Source organism: Stegodyphus dumicola, chromosome 7, assembly GCF_044657685.1.
Source record: "Stegodyphus dumicola isolate Sdum_Otavi_A_Nest chromosome 7, ASM4465768v1".
In the NCBI taxonomy this organism is placed as follows: Eukaryota; Metazoa; Arthropoda; class Arachnida; order Araneae; family Eresidae; genus Stegodyphus; species Stegodyphus dumicola.
The window spans coordinates 25,719,852-25,734,300 of record NC_140774.1 but is presented as its reverse complement, the minus strand read 5'-3'; the positions used below and the strand labels follow the sequence as shown (position 1 = coordinate 25,734,300).

Below are 14,449 nucleotides of genomic sequence, written 5' to 3'. Positions count from 1 at the left end.
ATGTTCTAAGTAGACAATGGCTTTGTATGTGTTTTCGCCGCTAGTTTTTTCATATTTAAACAAAGAATACGGTCGTAGATCTCTGAATCGGCGATGAATTTATAGAAAATATGTTGATGCCTTTGCTCTGCCAGAAGATGTTTTCATTGTATTTTTCAGATTGCTAAAATTTATAGTTATTTTAATTTGCGTTGAACTAAGAGAATATTTGGATCCGCGTTCCGAAAACAAGAACCCAATTTCTACTGAAATAAAGGTTATTTATACTTTTCCTGAAATTATAGATATGTATTGTAATTATGTAGTTTAAAAATGTAGAAGATAATAAGTGTTTATTCAGAACATAATCCTTCTTCAGTTAATAAAAATAGAGATATCCGAGAAGCATCTGCTCGAGTTATGTACAGCAAGAATTAAGTTTATTTTAAAATATAACAGTGGGATATCTTACGAACAATATTGTGAACACAATAAGGACTGGTGTTCATTATTACGTGAAATTAACAGTACTGTAAGATAAAAATATTATAGTTTTATAAGATATTTTCAGTAGTAGTACTTCTACTAGCGTAATATTTTTAAAAATAATTTTTAGCTCAGAAGGGCTATTAATTTCATTTTTCCATTTTGTGGCATTTCACTTTTCAAATTGTTGCCTCTAAATATTATCGCACTATATTATATTTAAAGAAATTAAATAATGAAGAATCTGCATAAATGTATGAATGTTTCTCGTACTGTGATAAAACAACGGTAACTCAAAGCGAGTAATGGCAGCACTGTATAGGGGAAAAAAAAAAAATTTTATCTCCAGCGCGCGAGACTGTGTATCAGAAATCCTAAAGATATGCTCTTTTTAAATTATATAATATTGCTGTTGAATTGAATTTTATGGTTTAAGTGCGAAGAACATGATATTTAATAAATGAAGGTAACACACGAAACATTAAAAAAAAGTCCCTTTGTAATATAAAATATGAAGGACTTCAGATTTTTTTTTTCTGTATGTGTGTAATTTTATTATGATTTAAAACTGGTTTCTAAGGGAGAGCTTTCTGAGGGAAACTGGCTCGTATGCACGTCACACATGGGAAAGCCATGAAAACGCCAGTCCGGTCAGCCCGTTCACGGGATTCAAACCTCGGATCTAACTACCTGCATTCAGAGACTCTACCGCTCGCCCGCTGGTGTGTGTATTATCAGAATTATACTGCATTATTATTGTATTATGCTATAAAGTAACAATGCTGTAAGACTGAGGTTTTGATCATGAAATAGTACTTTTGTAATCTATTAGTATCAAAAAATCATTGTTTGCAAAGTTAAAGGGGGGGGGGAAAAACCCTAAAAATTAATTATTCATAGCAGAGTTCTCATTTTTATATTGTAAAAGACATATTATTATTACAGTTTTCTATTTAATATATGACACATACAGACAGATATTGCAATACAAATTAATCACACATGCAGAATACATTATTATAATTTTGGTTATTTATTTTATATTGAAAAATTATTTTCTTTCATGTTAATTATAGAATAAATTATTTAAAATAAAATATTTTGATGCATGTGTGATAGCTGAATGCAGCAGCAATCAACCACACTGTAATAACAAATGATTTTTATTTCTTTTTCTGAAAGAAATAATTTTCATAGAAACAGAAAATAAAAGAAAGGAAGAAACATTAAGAAAGAAATATTTTTTGTCTAATTTCTTACGTAAAGAAATTTTTTTCTAATATTAATTATAAAATAAATTGTGTGAAAACACAGTTTTAATGTAAGCAGGGAAGGAAAAATATAAAAAACTTAGTTTGCTATTAGATTGCAATGTAAATTAATCATATTATAAATTTAAATGATTAAAATTGTTTATTTCTAAAAAGATTTTAAGTAAGCTTAATTCATTTACTCTTATCTATTTACCATTGCTTTCATGGTATCCCACATATCTCTTTATTTCTTAGCTCTAAATTCCTGCATTAACTTTCTCCTTAAAAAATGAAATTTTCCTTCACATACCACAGCAGCACATTCTGCTGCATTTTGGTCACAATACTGTTTTGTGTCATTTTTTTGAGCTACAAATACAGCGTGTGAGTTAGTGAAATAATGTTGAATATTCCTAGAACCTCAGCCAGCGCGCGCTATAAATTTCATCACTCATCTGTACTGTGATTGGTCTAAAGCACCTTGAAGCCTTGCCCCCTTTCAATAAAGACAAATGGACCCACCCACCTACCAACTGAGGAGTAGAGAATGGCTTTCTCCTGATAAGTTGGAAACACTGTCCATATCGTTTTTTTTTTTTTTTTTTTTTTTTTTGAGTCAGTATTGTTCGCTTAAGTAGTAGACGGAGCCAGTGATCGTAGAATATGTATCCTGGACCTCTCGAATACATGCCAAGTGTGCTGACCATTACACTACGAAGGCATGTTGGATGGAAGGAGAAAATACCATATAACCTAAGTCTGCAATGTAAAGAGACCAGTAGGTAAACTAGAAATGACGTAAAGGAATTTTTTATGTCAAGATTAGTGGTCAATCATTTCACGATATCTGCTAAAACATGCAAGTACCAAAGCTGGAGAGGAAATATAAAGCTGGTTGATATGCCTGAAAATAATCTATGTAACTGGAATTTGACTACAGTAGGTAGAGAGGAAAATGTGATTTTAAATGCAGAATGTCTCTAATATTTAATCTTTTGAAGTTACAGATATTTAAACTGAAAACATGGGAAACATACTTTATGAATACATAAGCTAAATAATCGTTGAAAGTGGCCTCTATCATCTGTGACATAAGATTGTACCTTGCATTGTTTCATGCTTTAAAAAATAATGTTCTTAGTTATCTTTGATGGTTATCTTTTATATTTCATGGTCTATCTTTGAATTTTGGATTTGTGGCCATGAAAAGTTTCTTTAACCACTTGCGCTAAAAAGACGTGCCACGCATGTTGAGATGTTTTTGTCTCAAACCGCGAGTGATGTGAACACCACGTCGATAGGCATTTATCTCAAAAATGAAAACAATGTGGTGCACACGTCGCCTAACAATGAAATTGTTTATTTCTCGAGTTACAGCTCTGGATTGGACTCGCAGACGCAGAGCAGCATAAATGAGACACTTTACCGCTTGTTATATTGTAGCGCATGGCACCGCAAACATGAAGCTAAATCGTAGTGCAAGTGGTTAAAACAACTCCTTAAGAAAAAGTCTGGCCAAGTCAAGTGAAATTGGTCTTTGTAGAAACAAGTTTAGAATATTAGTACATTTATGTGTAAATCCATTTTCAACCCTACAGAAAAAAAAAAAAAAAAAAAAAAGAATGTTAGTCATGCGAAATGAATTGATATTTTAAACTTTAAATTTATATTTTAAAATTTCATTCATAAACTGCTGTTAAAAAAGTTAATACTTATAATTTTATTTGTTTATATTTCACAGTATATACAAGAAAATACTCTTTCCCTCCCCCTTTCCAAAAAAGTGACTACCTAGCCTATCTGCAAATGCTGTCATCTGCTTTTTCTGTTGCAAAATTATCTGAATTTTTCTTGAAAATGAAAATTTCCAATCAAGTTGTTGGAATGCCAAGAAACCACTGAATGAAATTTTGATGTTGTGTATCAAATAAATCAGTATTCTCACTCATTGCAGTTCATTAGATTTAAAGAATGGAGAATCTTTTCTAGAACAGTAAAATTTTCCCTAATTAATCTTTTCCCTTTTCATTTAATAAAAAAAGAAAAACTCGCTGCAAAAAATTGTTGGAGTGTTTCATCCCAAAGGTATGTGAGACAGAATTTAACTCTTCAAGCAGCCAAGCCGTATATATATACGTTCAGAAATATTTTTCATGTTACTTGTAAGTGCATAGTCATGCATCTTCAAATACAGCCTGATAATTCTGGTAGAATATATATTGGAAGAAAATGATGAGGGCACAAATTGAAAGGGTCATTTCGGAATTAAAATCAAAGAAATGCTATTTACGCGTGGCATTTTAGAGAACTTTTGGATTTCAAAACAAAACCCTTGAAGCATTAAGGGGATGCTATTAAGACTGTTGTAAAGTTTCAAATCAATAAGTCGTTATCCCACCATTTCCATATTTGCAATCATAGGAAATGGTATTAAACAGTAATCAAATATTTCCTAAGGAGTGTGAAGATAAATTCAGTTTCGGTGGAAAGGTTTGGGAATCATAAGCTATATTATGTTTCTGTTCTTTTAAGAATGCTTGTTTTTTATTACAACATCCTTTATTTTACTGTTTTTAGTTGCTGACAGATTATCAACAGCAGATTTTGTGCAAAGTTTGGACTGGCTGCGAGAAAATGCAAAAATGGCAGGAAATGGCAGCTTGCCAAGCAATGATTTGCCACAATATCATGGTATTGTATATTCAGATATGTGAAAATTATATGTAGTCATATATAATTGGTATTTTATATAAAATTATATTTCTTTAGTCACTTAAACTAACTTAGTAGAATTTCCGAGTATATTTTTTGAAAAAGTAACTTGGAATATTTGTTTGAGATAATATTTTCCAAATAATTTTATATTTATAATGGTTTGTTTAACACTTCTACTGCAAATAAAGTATTTACCTTTGTTTGAAGTGGTAGGTTTTAAAATTTGTAAAAATTTTCGTTAATTGAATTATTTACCGAAACTTTTAAATTGTTATTAAACATTTATATAATGTGATTATTTATAAATAGTGTGCAATCTAGTATTTTTATTTTATTTATTTTTGTTTGTAGCCCAAAGCACGTTAGCTCAGAAGGGCTGTTAATTTCGTTTTGGCATTTTGCGTTGAAAACTGAGTAAAGTTTTAACTTTGCGTTAAAAGTCTGAATCACTTTGAAATTGTTGGCACCAAATATTATCGCCCTGTATAATATTTAAAGAAATTAAATAATGAAGAATCTTGCATAAATGTAGGTATGTTTTTTGCACTGTGCCAAAACAACAGTACCTAGAGCCATCAAATTTTGAGTAACGTATGTCTCCAGCCAAATATGGGCATCTGGAAGCCCAAATTTTGACTTTGTTTTATTATTTATTTCATATTTTGTAAAGCATTTATGAGTTTTTGATTAAGAAACTCACCAATTTCAAAGTGAGCTATGCAACACTGTACAGGGTTCTGGGGGCGCTTATCCCTGGCATGGGAGACTTTGTATTGGAAATTCTAAAAGTATACTCTTTTTTAATTATTTTGCAATATTGATGTTGAATTGAATTTTATGGTTTAAGTGCAAAGACATGATATTTAATAAATAAAGGTAACACAAAAAACGTTAAAAATAGCACCTTTGGGCATAATATAAAATCTGAAAACTTTCAGATTTTTTAAAATTTTTATTTTATTTATTTATTTTTCACAGCAAATGAGAAAATATCAGCTGTAGATTTTATGCAGAGCTTGGATTGGTTAAGAGAAAGTGCAAAGATGTCGAGCAATGGCTGCCTGCAGGACATAGATATGTCGCAATTTCAAGGTGAGACTACTGATATTTAAATCCCAGTTCCATGACATAGACAGGAATGCAGCAGGGTAATTTTTTTTCCACTGCAGGATTTTATGAATGAATTTCATGTTTTCTTAAATAAATAAATAAAGCATAAAATAAATTTTAAATCTTGCAGAATGTATTCTTTGCAAGACTTTAAGAAAATTTTCTACCAATTGATATGTATTCTGCCCCCAAAAAAACTTTCCGTTTAGTAATATCAAAATCAGATTGATGGTCATGGAATCAAAAATAATTTTAAGACTGCAGTATAGTCAAGTTTTCTAACCATATCAGAAACAGTAATATTCTCTTCATCTTTCTATTTTTGTGCTGTATATGGTTGTGTTAATCATTCTTGTGTTTCTTCTGTGATTCTTTCATGTCCTCCCTCTTTTTATTTGCATTAAACCTTAAGCTCTTCAAATAATTTAAAAAGACCTATTTATTCCTTTCACTGTTTGTCTTTTATCCATTCCATTCTTCTTCCCTTATGATATCAAGCACTGGTTCCATAGACCAGAGTTCATATGGTCAAGAGTCCTTAAGTTTTTTTAAATCGATTTTTGATCCTTAAAAGTCTTTAATTTCGGCCAAAATCGGCACAAGGTCCTTAACTTTAATCGTGAAATTTCTGTCTGTTTTTACGACTGCCAATTTGAGTGTGAATTAGCATTTGAAGTTATATTTTGGTGATTCAATGATAAATATGGTTATCTTTTGAATGGATTATAGTTTGTTCCTATTTCTAATGTAAATGGTGGGATACTCGAGTTTCTGAACAAGAAGTGAAACAAAAGCATTTCGAAAATATTTCACTTTTTCTAATGAAGAGATCTTAAACAAATTTTCACTTTTGGGGATGTGAATACTTTTATTGAACGGCTCTAAATTTGGCAACTTATCAACATTTTGGCAATTTTTAAGATCAGTTTCTATAGTAAATTTTTAATTCCAAGATCTGAGAATTTTTCAACAATTTTTTTGAAACATTGCAACATTGATAAATTTCATTAAAATAATGGTAACATATTGAAATTATATTTAAAAAGTAACATTAAAATGTAATGTTTTTATTTTTTGCTGTCATATTATAAAGTTCTATTTTGGCTACTTATTATACAATATTTTGAATCTGAAAAATAAACAAGGTATAATGCTACAAAGCACAATTTACAAAACAGTTCTTATTGCTAAGAACTTAAGCAAGCAAAAAATATCTTCTTTTTAATTTTTTCATGATAAGAGTTTTCTCATGTAATCGTCTCTGAATATTCAGAATTCTCAGGATGTGCATCAGTTTTCTCTATAAAATTAATTTTACACTTTTTCCCTGTGATTTTTTTTTTCCAAAATCTTTCTGACTGTTGGCTGTTACAAAATTGGTAGGGGTAATTTTTCTTCGGGACATTAGACATTACAACTTGAAGAATTGAAGAAGGATGTAACTTGGAAAGTTTAGAAGGATTTGAAGGCATGATTTATAGACCCACGATTCTAGAAGATTCTAGAAAAATGTGACAAAATGAAAAATGTCTCTATAGTATTAACACCTAATGGATGTATTTTACAGAAAGTTTGCAATGAATTTCTTACTTTTTGGAGAATATCTGATAGAACAGTGAAAACATAATATTTGAATGTTTTACTTCTGATGCTACAATCTTTTTCTTAACATGTTTATCTTCCCTTTATTTTCTCTAACTTTCACGAGACACAAGCATAGAAAATATTAAAAATTCTTCTAATCTTATCACATGGACAGGCATTATAGAAAGGAATTTTTTGATTAATAAAGAAATTAGAAACTGGCAATTTAAAAGATTCATCTAATATGTCTTAATGCATCATAAACAGGCATTTCCCCACCTGGTGCAATCACTTGGAATATTAAACTTTTCTCTGTAGATACTGAATTTTACTGACTAGTGCTGCATTTCTAAATTCTGCTTCCAGTGCCTGTTCTAAATTCTAAAAGTTTTGCCATTTCTAGATTTTGTTGCTAGGTGTGTCACTAAATTCTAAAAATTCTGCCATACCAGCTCTCTAACCAGCCCTTACCATATATATTTCATATTTCTACTGAATATTCGTAATACTAAAGAAATAAAGTTAGCAGCTTTTTCTATACATTCTAAAATGCATTTAGTTTTTTTTAGAATAATAGAAATCTTTAATTAAATCCAAAAATTCTAAAATAGAAGGGAAGCATATTGAAGAAAGAAACCGAATACATACATAAAAAGAAAATTATTCTTCAAATTTATATACAGTTATTATTATGTAAATTATCCATTTGTTTATAATTTCAGCCTTTACTATAATTTCCTGTTTCTATTTCCACCCCAGAATGCAAATCACTTAGACTTAAACTGAGGTTTTTGGTGTGTAAGACAGAATGTGTTTTTAATCACCGTTTGCTCACTGCATTAGTTCTTGCCAGCTCTGATAATTTGTAATTTTTTGTCTGAATTATCGCTGCCGGCATTTGAATTTGTTATGATGATAGAGTTCCTGAGCCAGCCTAAATTAAAATTAAATTGTATAGCATTTGACCAATAGTCCACATTTTTTTTGACCAATAGTCCACATTTTTTGTTTGAATTTGACTGTTTTTGTTTAATTACATCACCACAAGCTGCAATTAATTTGGTTAGCATTAGAACATGCCTTCAAGTTCTTTTTAAATATGAGGCTTTAATTAATTATTTATTAAACCTTTAACATTTAAATATTTAAACCTTTGTCTGACTCTAGTTTCAGACATAGAGATAATTTGCATCACGTCTGTCCGGAGGGGGGGGGGAGGGGTGTTCAAGTAAACCCTTGTAGGTACAATGTGGAGAGGTTAACAAGTTAGGAGATAAAGCACACACAAACTAGTGAGAACATTAGTTTACATATTGAAAAAAACTTCTAATTCTTAGAAAACGGGCTTAACCTTCTAAAGCTGGCGGTACAGCAGTTGTACCAGGAAAATGACCTTCTTTAACGCCGGCTGTGGTACAACTGTCGTACCAGCCATCCCCTCCCTATTTTAGAGAATCGCTTATTTGTCGATCTCTGGGTGGTCCATTGTCACTGCTCAGAATAGCCACTGGCTATGCATTGTTTTTCTCTTTTTATCAGTTTGGCTCCTTTTTGGCAAAAACCGCAGGTCTGTCTCACGCCAATATACTTGAAAATCAAATAGAAGCCATCTCTTTCTTAAATGTTAGAGCACTGTCTCATAATTTTAAAGCTAACTTTTTTAGTACTAACTTTTGCTATGATTAAAATGTGAGCAATTTTGCACGCTGTTTAAGCTTACCAGAGTTAATGCTTTTTAATCATAGCAAATGAGGTTAGATTAATATTTTAGATTTAATGCCCTTCTAGAAAATAGGTAAAACCGCTTTTATCATTTAGTTCCTTTTTATACTTATGAATAATAATATGTTATTTTAACCCTTTTTTGGAATGCATTAAAACCCTTAAGAACTGTTAACTCTTTCAAAGTGCTTCTATTATGTAGGCAATTTTGTGTGATTTATCAGGAGATAAATAAGAGACAATTGCATGCATAATAGTTTTTTAAATTTTCATTCGTTCAATGATTTTCATTCATTGTAAATTGAATAAAATCAATTTATCTTTAGACCCTCTTTTAGGATGACATCTGCCAAAAAGTATTTAAATATCATTAAAGCTCACGTAACTTCAAAATTGAATGAAAACATCAGTTACTTTGCATAAAATTTCGGCTGGTTTTATCTGCTGAAACTCTTATACTCCTCAAGAGATAAAGGGAATTCAGACGAGTTAATAAAAAATTTATCTTTAAAAAAGGAATGTTATTTTGTCTGTAATAAGGTGTATGTCAACTTACTATTAAATGTATGAGAATTAGGATTGGATTACGGAAAAGCACACGAACGCTATCTGCTTAAGTGGATGGATGCCTTCATGTAAACCTTTTTAAGAAAAAATTGCTCGCATTTACGTTCCTTATGGAAAACTTAACATGTAATAAACCCGTTCTCTGAGTTTGATTGGATTAATTTTGTTCGCTTACTGAATTACATCAAAGCACACAACAATTACCTGTATGAGAGGAAGGATGCCTTCGTGAAGGAATTTCTAAGGGAAGCTGGTTTGTATTTATGTTACACAAAAACCATGAATTCCACCCTTTAGCTGGGATTCAAACTCAAATGAGCTACAAGTGTTCAGCCACCTTTACTGCTCTACTAAAGGACTCATAAAGAAATTGATGAAGAAAAAGTATTGAAATAACTGGTTTAATTTACTAACCTATATTTCTCAATCGACAGTACATAAATTAGGCATATGAGGGGATTATTTGTGAATAAATAAACTGTATTGCACTTTTCTCCACTATTTCATACTACGATGGAATTATTGCATTTCAAAGTTATTTTTCATGAATTAATTTTGCTTCGTTCATGATTTTTTATTTTTTCAAAGAGAAAATTTCACACTTTAAATAAAAAATACACGAGAGGATAATTTATGCAAAATTTGGCATAAACAGTTTTCTTAATTTTGCTTTAAAAATATTCCACGGTAATCGCTTTTCATTACTGGAAGAAATATCAAAAACATATTTACTACATTGTAAGTGTCAACATCCAGTATACCCTTATTTTTTTGAAAATGTGAAAGATTAAATTAGTCATTACCATTATTTTGTTAATGAAACTATGTTATTAAAAATCGCATTCCAACTTGCAGGTTTACAAAGCTAGTTCGTATTTATTATATTTTGTTAAATTTTATTCTCGTTTTCTAATTTCTAATATGAAAATATGTGAATGTAAATGAAGTGGGAAAACAAAGTTATAAAATTCACAAATTATTGCCGAGATTGATCATAAATAGTAAATGAAATATAAACATTGCATATATTTTGTTCTAAATAAATAGTGCACTGGTTACATTTCCAGTGCACTATTTATTCAGAACTTCAGTTAAATGAAAGCAAAATAATCATTAAAAAAATCGCAAATCTAGCAACCCATCTACTATGGAACAGCGTCCGACAAACATGTAAATTTTACTGTATCCATGGAGGGGACTAACGACTTTTCTCATTACGAAAATGTCAAAGAGGGGGCAGAAGTGTTTTGGATTGCGCCAGTCTGAGGGCTATATTATAAGAATTTCGGCCAGGTTTTGGAAGGTTAAAGAGAAGGAAATCGATATAAATTAGCCAAAATGTCTGGGGAGGCTTCAAATTAAAAAGACACATAAATATTTTGTTGAGTGTTGTTGTTACAAAACATATATTTATCCTAATATCGTTTAAGAATCAATGACATAAATTGCTTGTATTTTAAACTGTGAAATTTTATTAGATTGTGATTTTAATTGGGCTTTTTAACAAATATTCTTAAAAAATAAGTAAAATTTAATAGTGGTCATGTAAATCCATATTAACTAAGGTTATCTAACTACCTAATTTAATTATTTATAACTAACTGCACCCTTAAAAATTATCTCTGTGTAAAAAAGCGAATTATTTCCTTCATTAATCCTTACCGTGGTACAAGATAAAACACAATGTAAAAAATTTATATAAAATTTATTCTTTGTAGACCTTGTTGTTAAATACTATAAGGCATTTCTCTCGCCTTTCTAGCGCGCGTTCGTGGTGTAGTGGTTCTGCATGCTGGGCCGGTATTCCAGAGGTCTGTGGTTCGATTCCCAGCGAAGGCGTTGCTAATTTTTCATCTCTTCTGCTTCCAAAAAATACCTAATGTCTCTACACTGGCGCCCAAACTAAAAAAGGGTGTTGGATGAGGATTCCCCACACCCAGGATTTGGCGGTTGGTTCCCGTAAGAACCCCAATCGCCCTTTAAAAGAGGGAGTATATAAGGTATTTCTCCCGCTTTCCTAGTGTGCCTTTATGGTGTAGTGGTTCTGCACGCTGGGCCGGTGTTCCAGAGGTCTGTGGTTCGATTCCCAGCGAAGGCATTGCTAATTTTTCATCTCTTCTGCTTTCAAAAAATTACCTAATGTACCTGCAATACAAAGCAACTTATTATCAGCTCTGTTGAGTCTACACGAACCTACAACACTAACTTCATCAGACAGAGCCCAACTAACTTTCAAAACTTGCCAACCTTGCCCACATAAGGACTTTCAGTTTTGTTCTGGTCAGCAGGTCTCTCTCTAGGCAAGGAGCAGCAGTGACCACAGCCAGTCTTTTGTTATAAATCATTCTGATTATATAATTTTACTTCTCATTTTAACTTATGCTGCTTGACATAAAATCTTCCTGCTATTTACTAAACCTCTAAATTGAGCAAGCATGTGACAAAATGAGACAAAAAAATCAACATGAAGCTAACTATTAGTGAAACATAAATAAAATGTCACTTATCTTCTTTGAAATATGCTGAACTATTATAAGTGTAAAATATTTAATGCTATTTGATAAATTTCATAAAGTATATTTCATTATCAAACTTATTAATAATTATGTTAATTAAATTATGTTTAATAATAATGCATTCTACTTATGGATCTATTTTATTTTTTGGATGGTATTACAAAAGTGAAGTTCACTCATAGGCAATATTTTTAATTGAATTTATTAATATGCTATTTGCTCATAAGTCCTTAATTTTTTTTCATTAATGGTCTTTAAAAGTCCTTAAAAGTACTTAATTTCCATGTTTAGAAATGTGTATGAACCCTGATAGACATGCATTAAAAATGATAAAATTTTTAATGAATGTTTTCTTGCATGATGCATGGACTATTTCAAAATGCAAAATCAGCATATGAATTGTATATGTTTTAATGAAAATAACATTTACATTTGTAATTTTTTTTCACTTTTTCAATGGTTATAATTAAATTTAGCCATGATGGATAGCATCAAAGCAAAGGATCCTGCTGTGTCCCTTTTGTCTCAAGATCAACTGGCAGATTTAAATTCTTCTCTGAATGCTTTGTTTTCCCAATCAGGTGTTATGCAGCCTATTCCTCCATCTACAACTAGTACTATGCAGCCTTGTTATAACAGTCCATGTTTGGACACAACTTATTCTAGAGGTAAAAATTGTATTGTTTTCTGCATGTTTTGAAATATTTTGCTTTTTATATCCTGGTTATTGTATGCAAATTAAATAAAGTAATATTCTACAAAATTATAATTGTATACGAGATTGTTTGTTTCAGCTTCTAAACAAAATGTTTCATCATAATAGCATGCAGCAAAAAAACTTACATAGCTGAGTTCAGCTTTGAGGAAAAGGTTAAAATATATTGCATTTTTTGTAAAAATATCTGTGTTTTTAAGTTGGACAATATCACTTAATATAAAAGATAAGCTGCCTGGATATCTTGAGTTTTGCCTTTCTGGTGATAGTTCTACCTCCTCCCCTTGGAAGAAAATAAAAAATAAAAATAAAAATAAAAAACTGGCTTATAACTCTGATATTCCCAGGCAAAAAATTCAGTTTCCTTTACATCATCATGGTAATGTCCACCTCCCATGGACAGTTGCCTGTGAGAATACCACCATCTCATAAATTGAACTTTGATATTCATTAACTTCTACTGTCAGGCAACCCATGAAATGGATATCTTCTGTTCGCAGTCATCTGGAAAGATAGATATCTTAGGGAGATTTCACATTCTTAACTTAAATTACTTAGTGCAATAGGCACAATATGCATTTCCATTTTTGATCACATTTGTACCCTTTCTCCATTTTCGTAACTATTTCGACAGAGCAGAGGAATATAGTGTGTCCAAGATGAACACTTAGTTCAGAAGGATTTAGTTTTAGCTAAGCTTTATAGGTGTTGGTTAGTTTTAAGTTTCAGTACCCAAATTTGGATTTATTATTGATTGAAATGCATCACTAACATTATGCAAGAATCATATAACATAGTCTCATATTGAAATGGTGTGGTTTAGAGTGATTTATTATAAGCAGTTATTATTTTTAGGAAAGAAAGGGTAACCAGATTAAAGTGGAGAGCTAAGAGAATATTGCAAAGAATTTTGATTTACATTCCCCCCCCCTTCACCTTACATACCTAGTCAAACGTAGTTTGTAACAAACTGTAGTAAATGTAGTTTAGAACAAACTTCTGGATAGAACGAATTAACTTTTTGGCCCCATCTAGTAACATATACATCTAGTGTTATTTTATGTGGCTATAGCAAACTTCTGAATGCATGAAATTCAGGTACATTTTAAAACCTTTTTTTGTAATTTTTTTGAGATTTTCTGCAAGTTTTAAATGAAAAATTTCTAGCCTTAAAATAATCCATATTTATGATATTAAAATTCCATCCATTTTAAAACAGAGCAAAAGCACTTTGTTACTATATGTTTTACCTTCACCCCAAGTTTCTGCATATTCTAAACAAAGATTATGTCAAGTAGGTGTAACACCTAGTTCTTGGAGAACCAGGACACAATAAGTATTTATTTAACTATCATATGGTGTTTGTGACCTTGTTAGTCAAAGAGCTTGAATGATTTCTCTGATTCCATGCATTTCTTGAGGGGGGGGAGATAAAAAGCTGTAAACAGAGCTCTAGTCAAGGTTGATGCTGTGTGATTGAAATTTTGAAATTTTTGCCATTCAAGGAGCGAAATAGTAGTAATAAATAATAGTAGCATTTAAAATGCTGTTGAAGTTCTGTTTTCTAACTATTTCTGGGGGGGGGATGCATTCTGTAGATCTAATGCAAGATTTAGGATTTTCTTTATAAGGGCTACAGCAAATGTATGTATCTTGAGAAAAATAAATGCATTTTCACTGGATATTGGATAGGGCAAATTAGTGATAAAATTCTCTTTACATTTTATATCTTCCAAAATGGCAAAATTCACATATTCTTTTGCTTAACTGTTTTCGCACTGTACTAGGAAAATTTTTGGTGT

The 14,449-nt window shown here is 30.9% G+C and overlaps 1 protein-coding gene across 1 annotated transcript in view; it reads left to right on the top strand.

Annotated features, from left to right (window-relative positions):
* LOC118187779 (uncharacterized) overlaps positions 1–14,449 on the top strand; it is a 65,603-nt gene that overhangs the window by 34,525 nt on the left and 16,629 nt on the right. Inside the window, exons 7-9 of the mRNA XM_035358051.2 lie at positions 4,296–4,409; positions 5,412–5,525; positions 12,409–12,600. Coding sequence (XP_035213942.1) covers positions 4,296–4,409; positions 5,412–5,525; positions 12,409–12,600 — 420 coding nt within the window. The remainder of the gene's footprint in view (positions 1–4,295; positions 4,410–5,411; positions 5,526–12,408; positions 12,601–14,449) is intronic.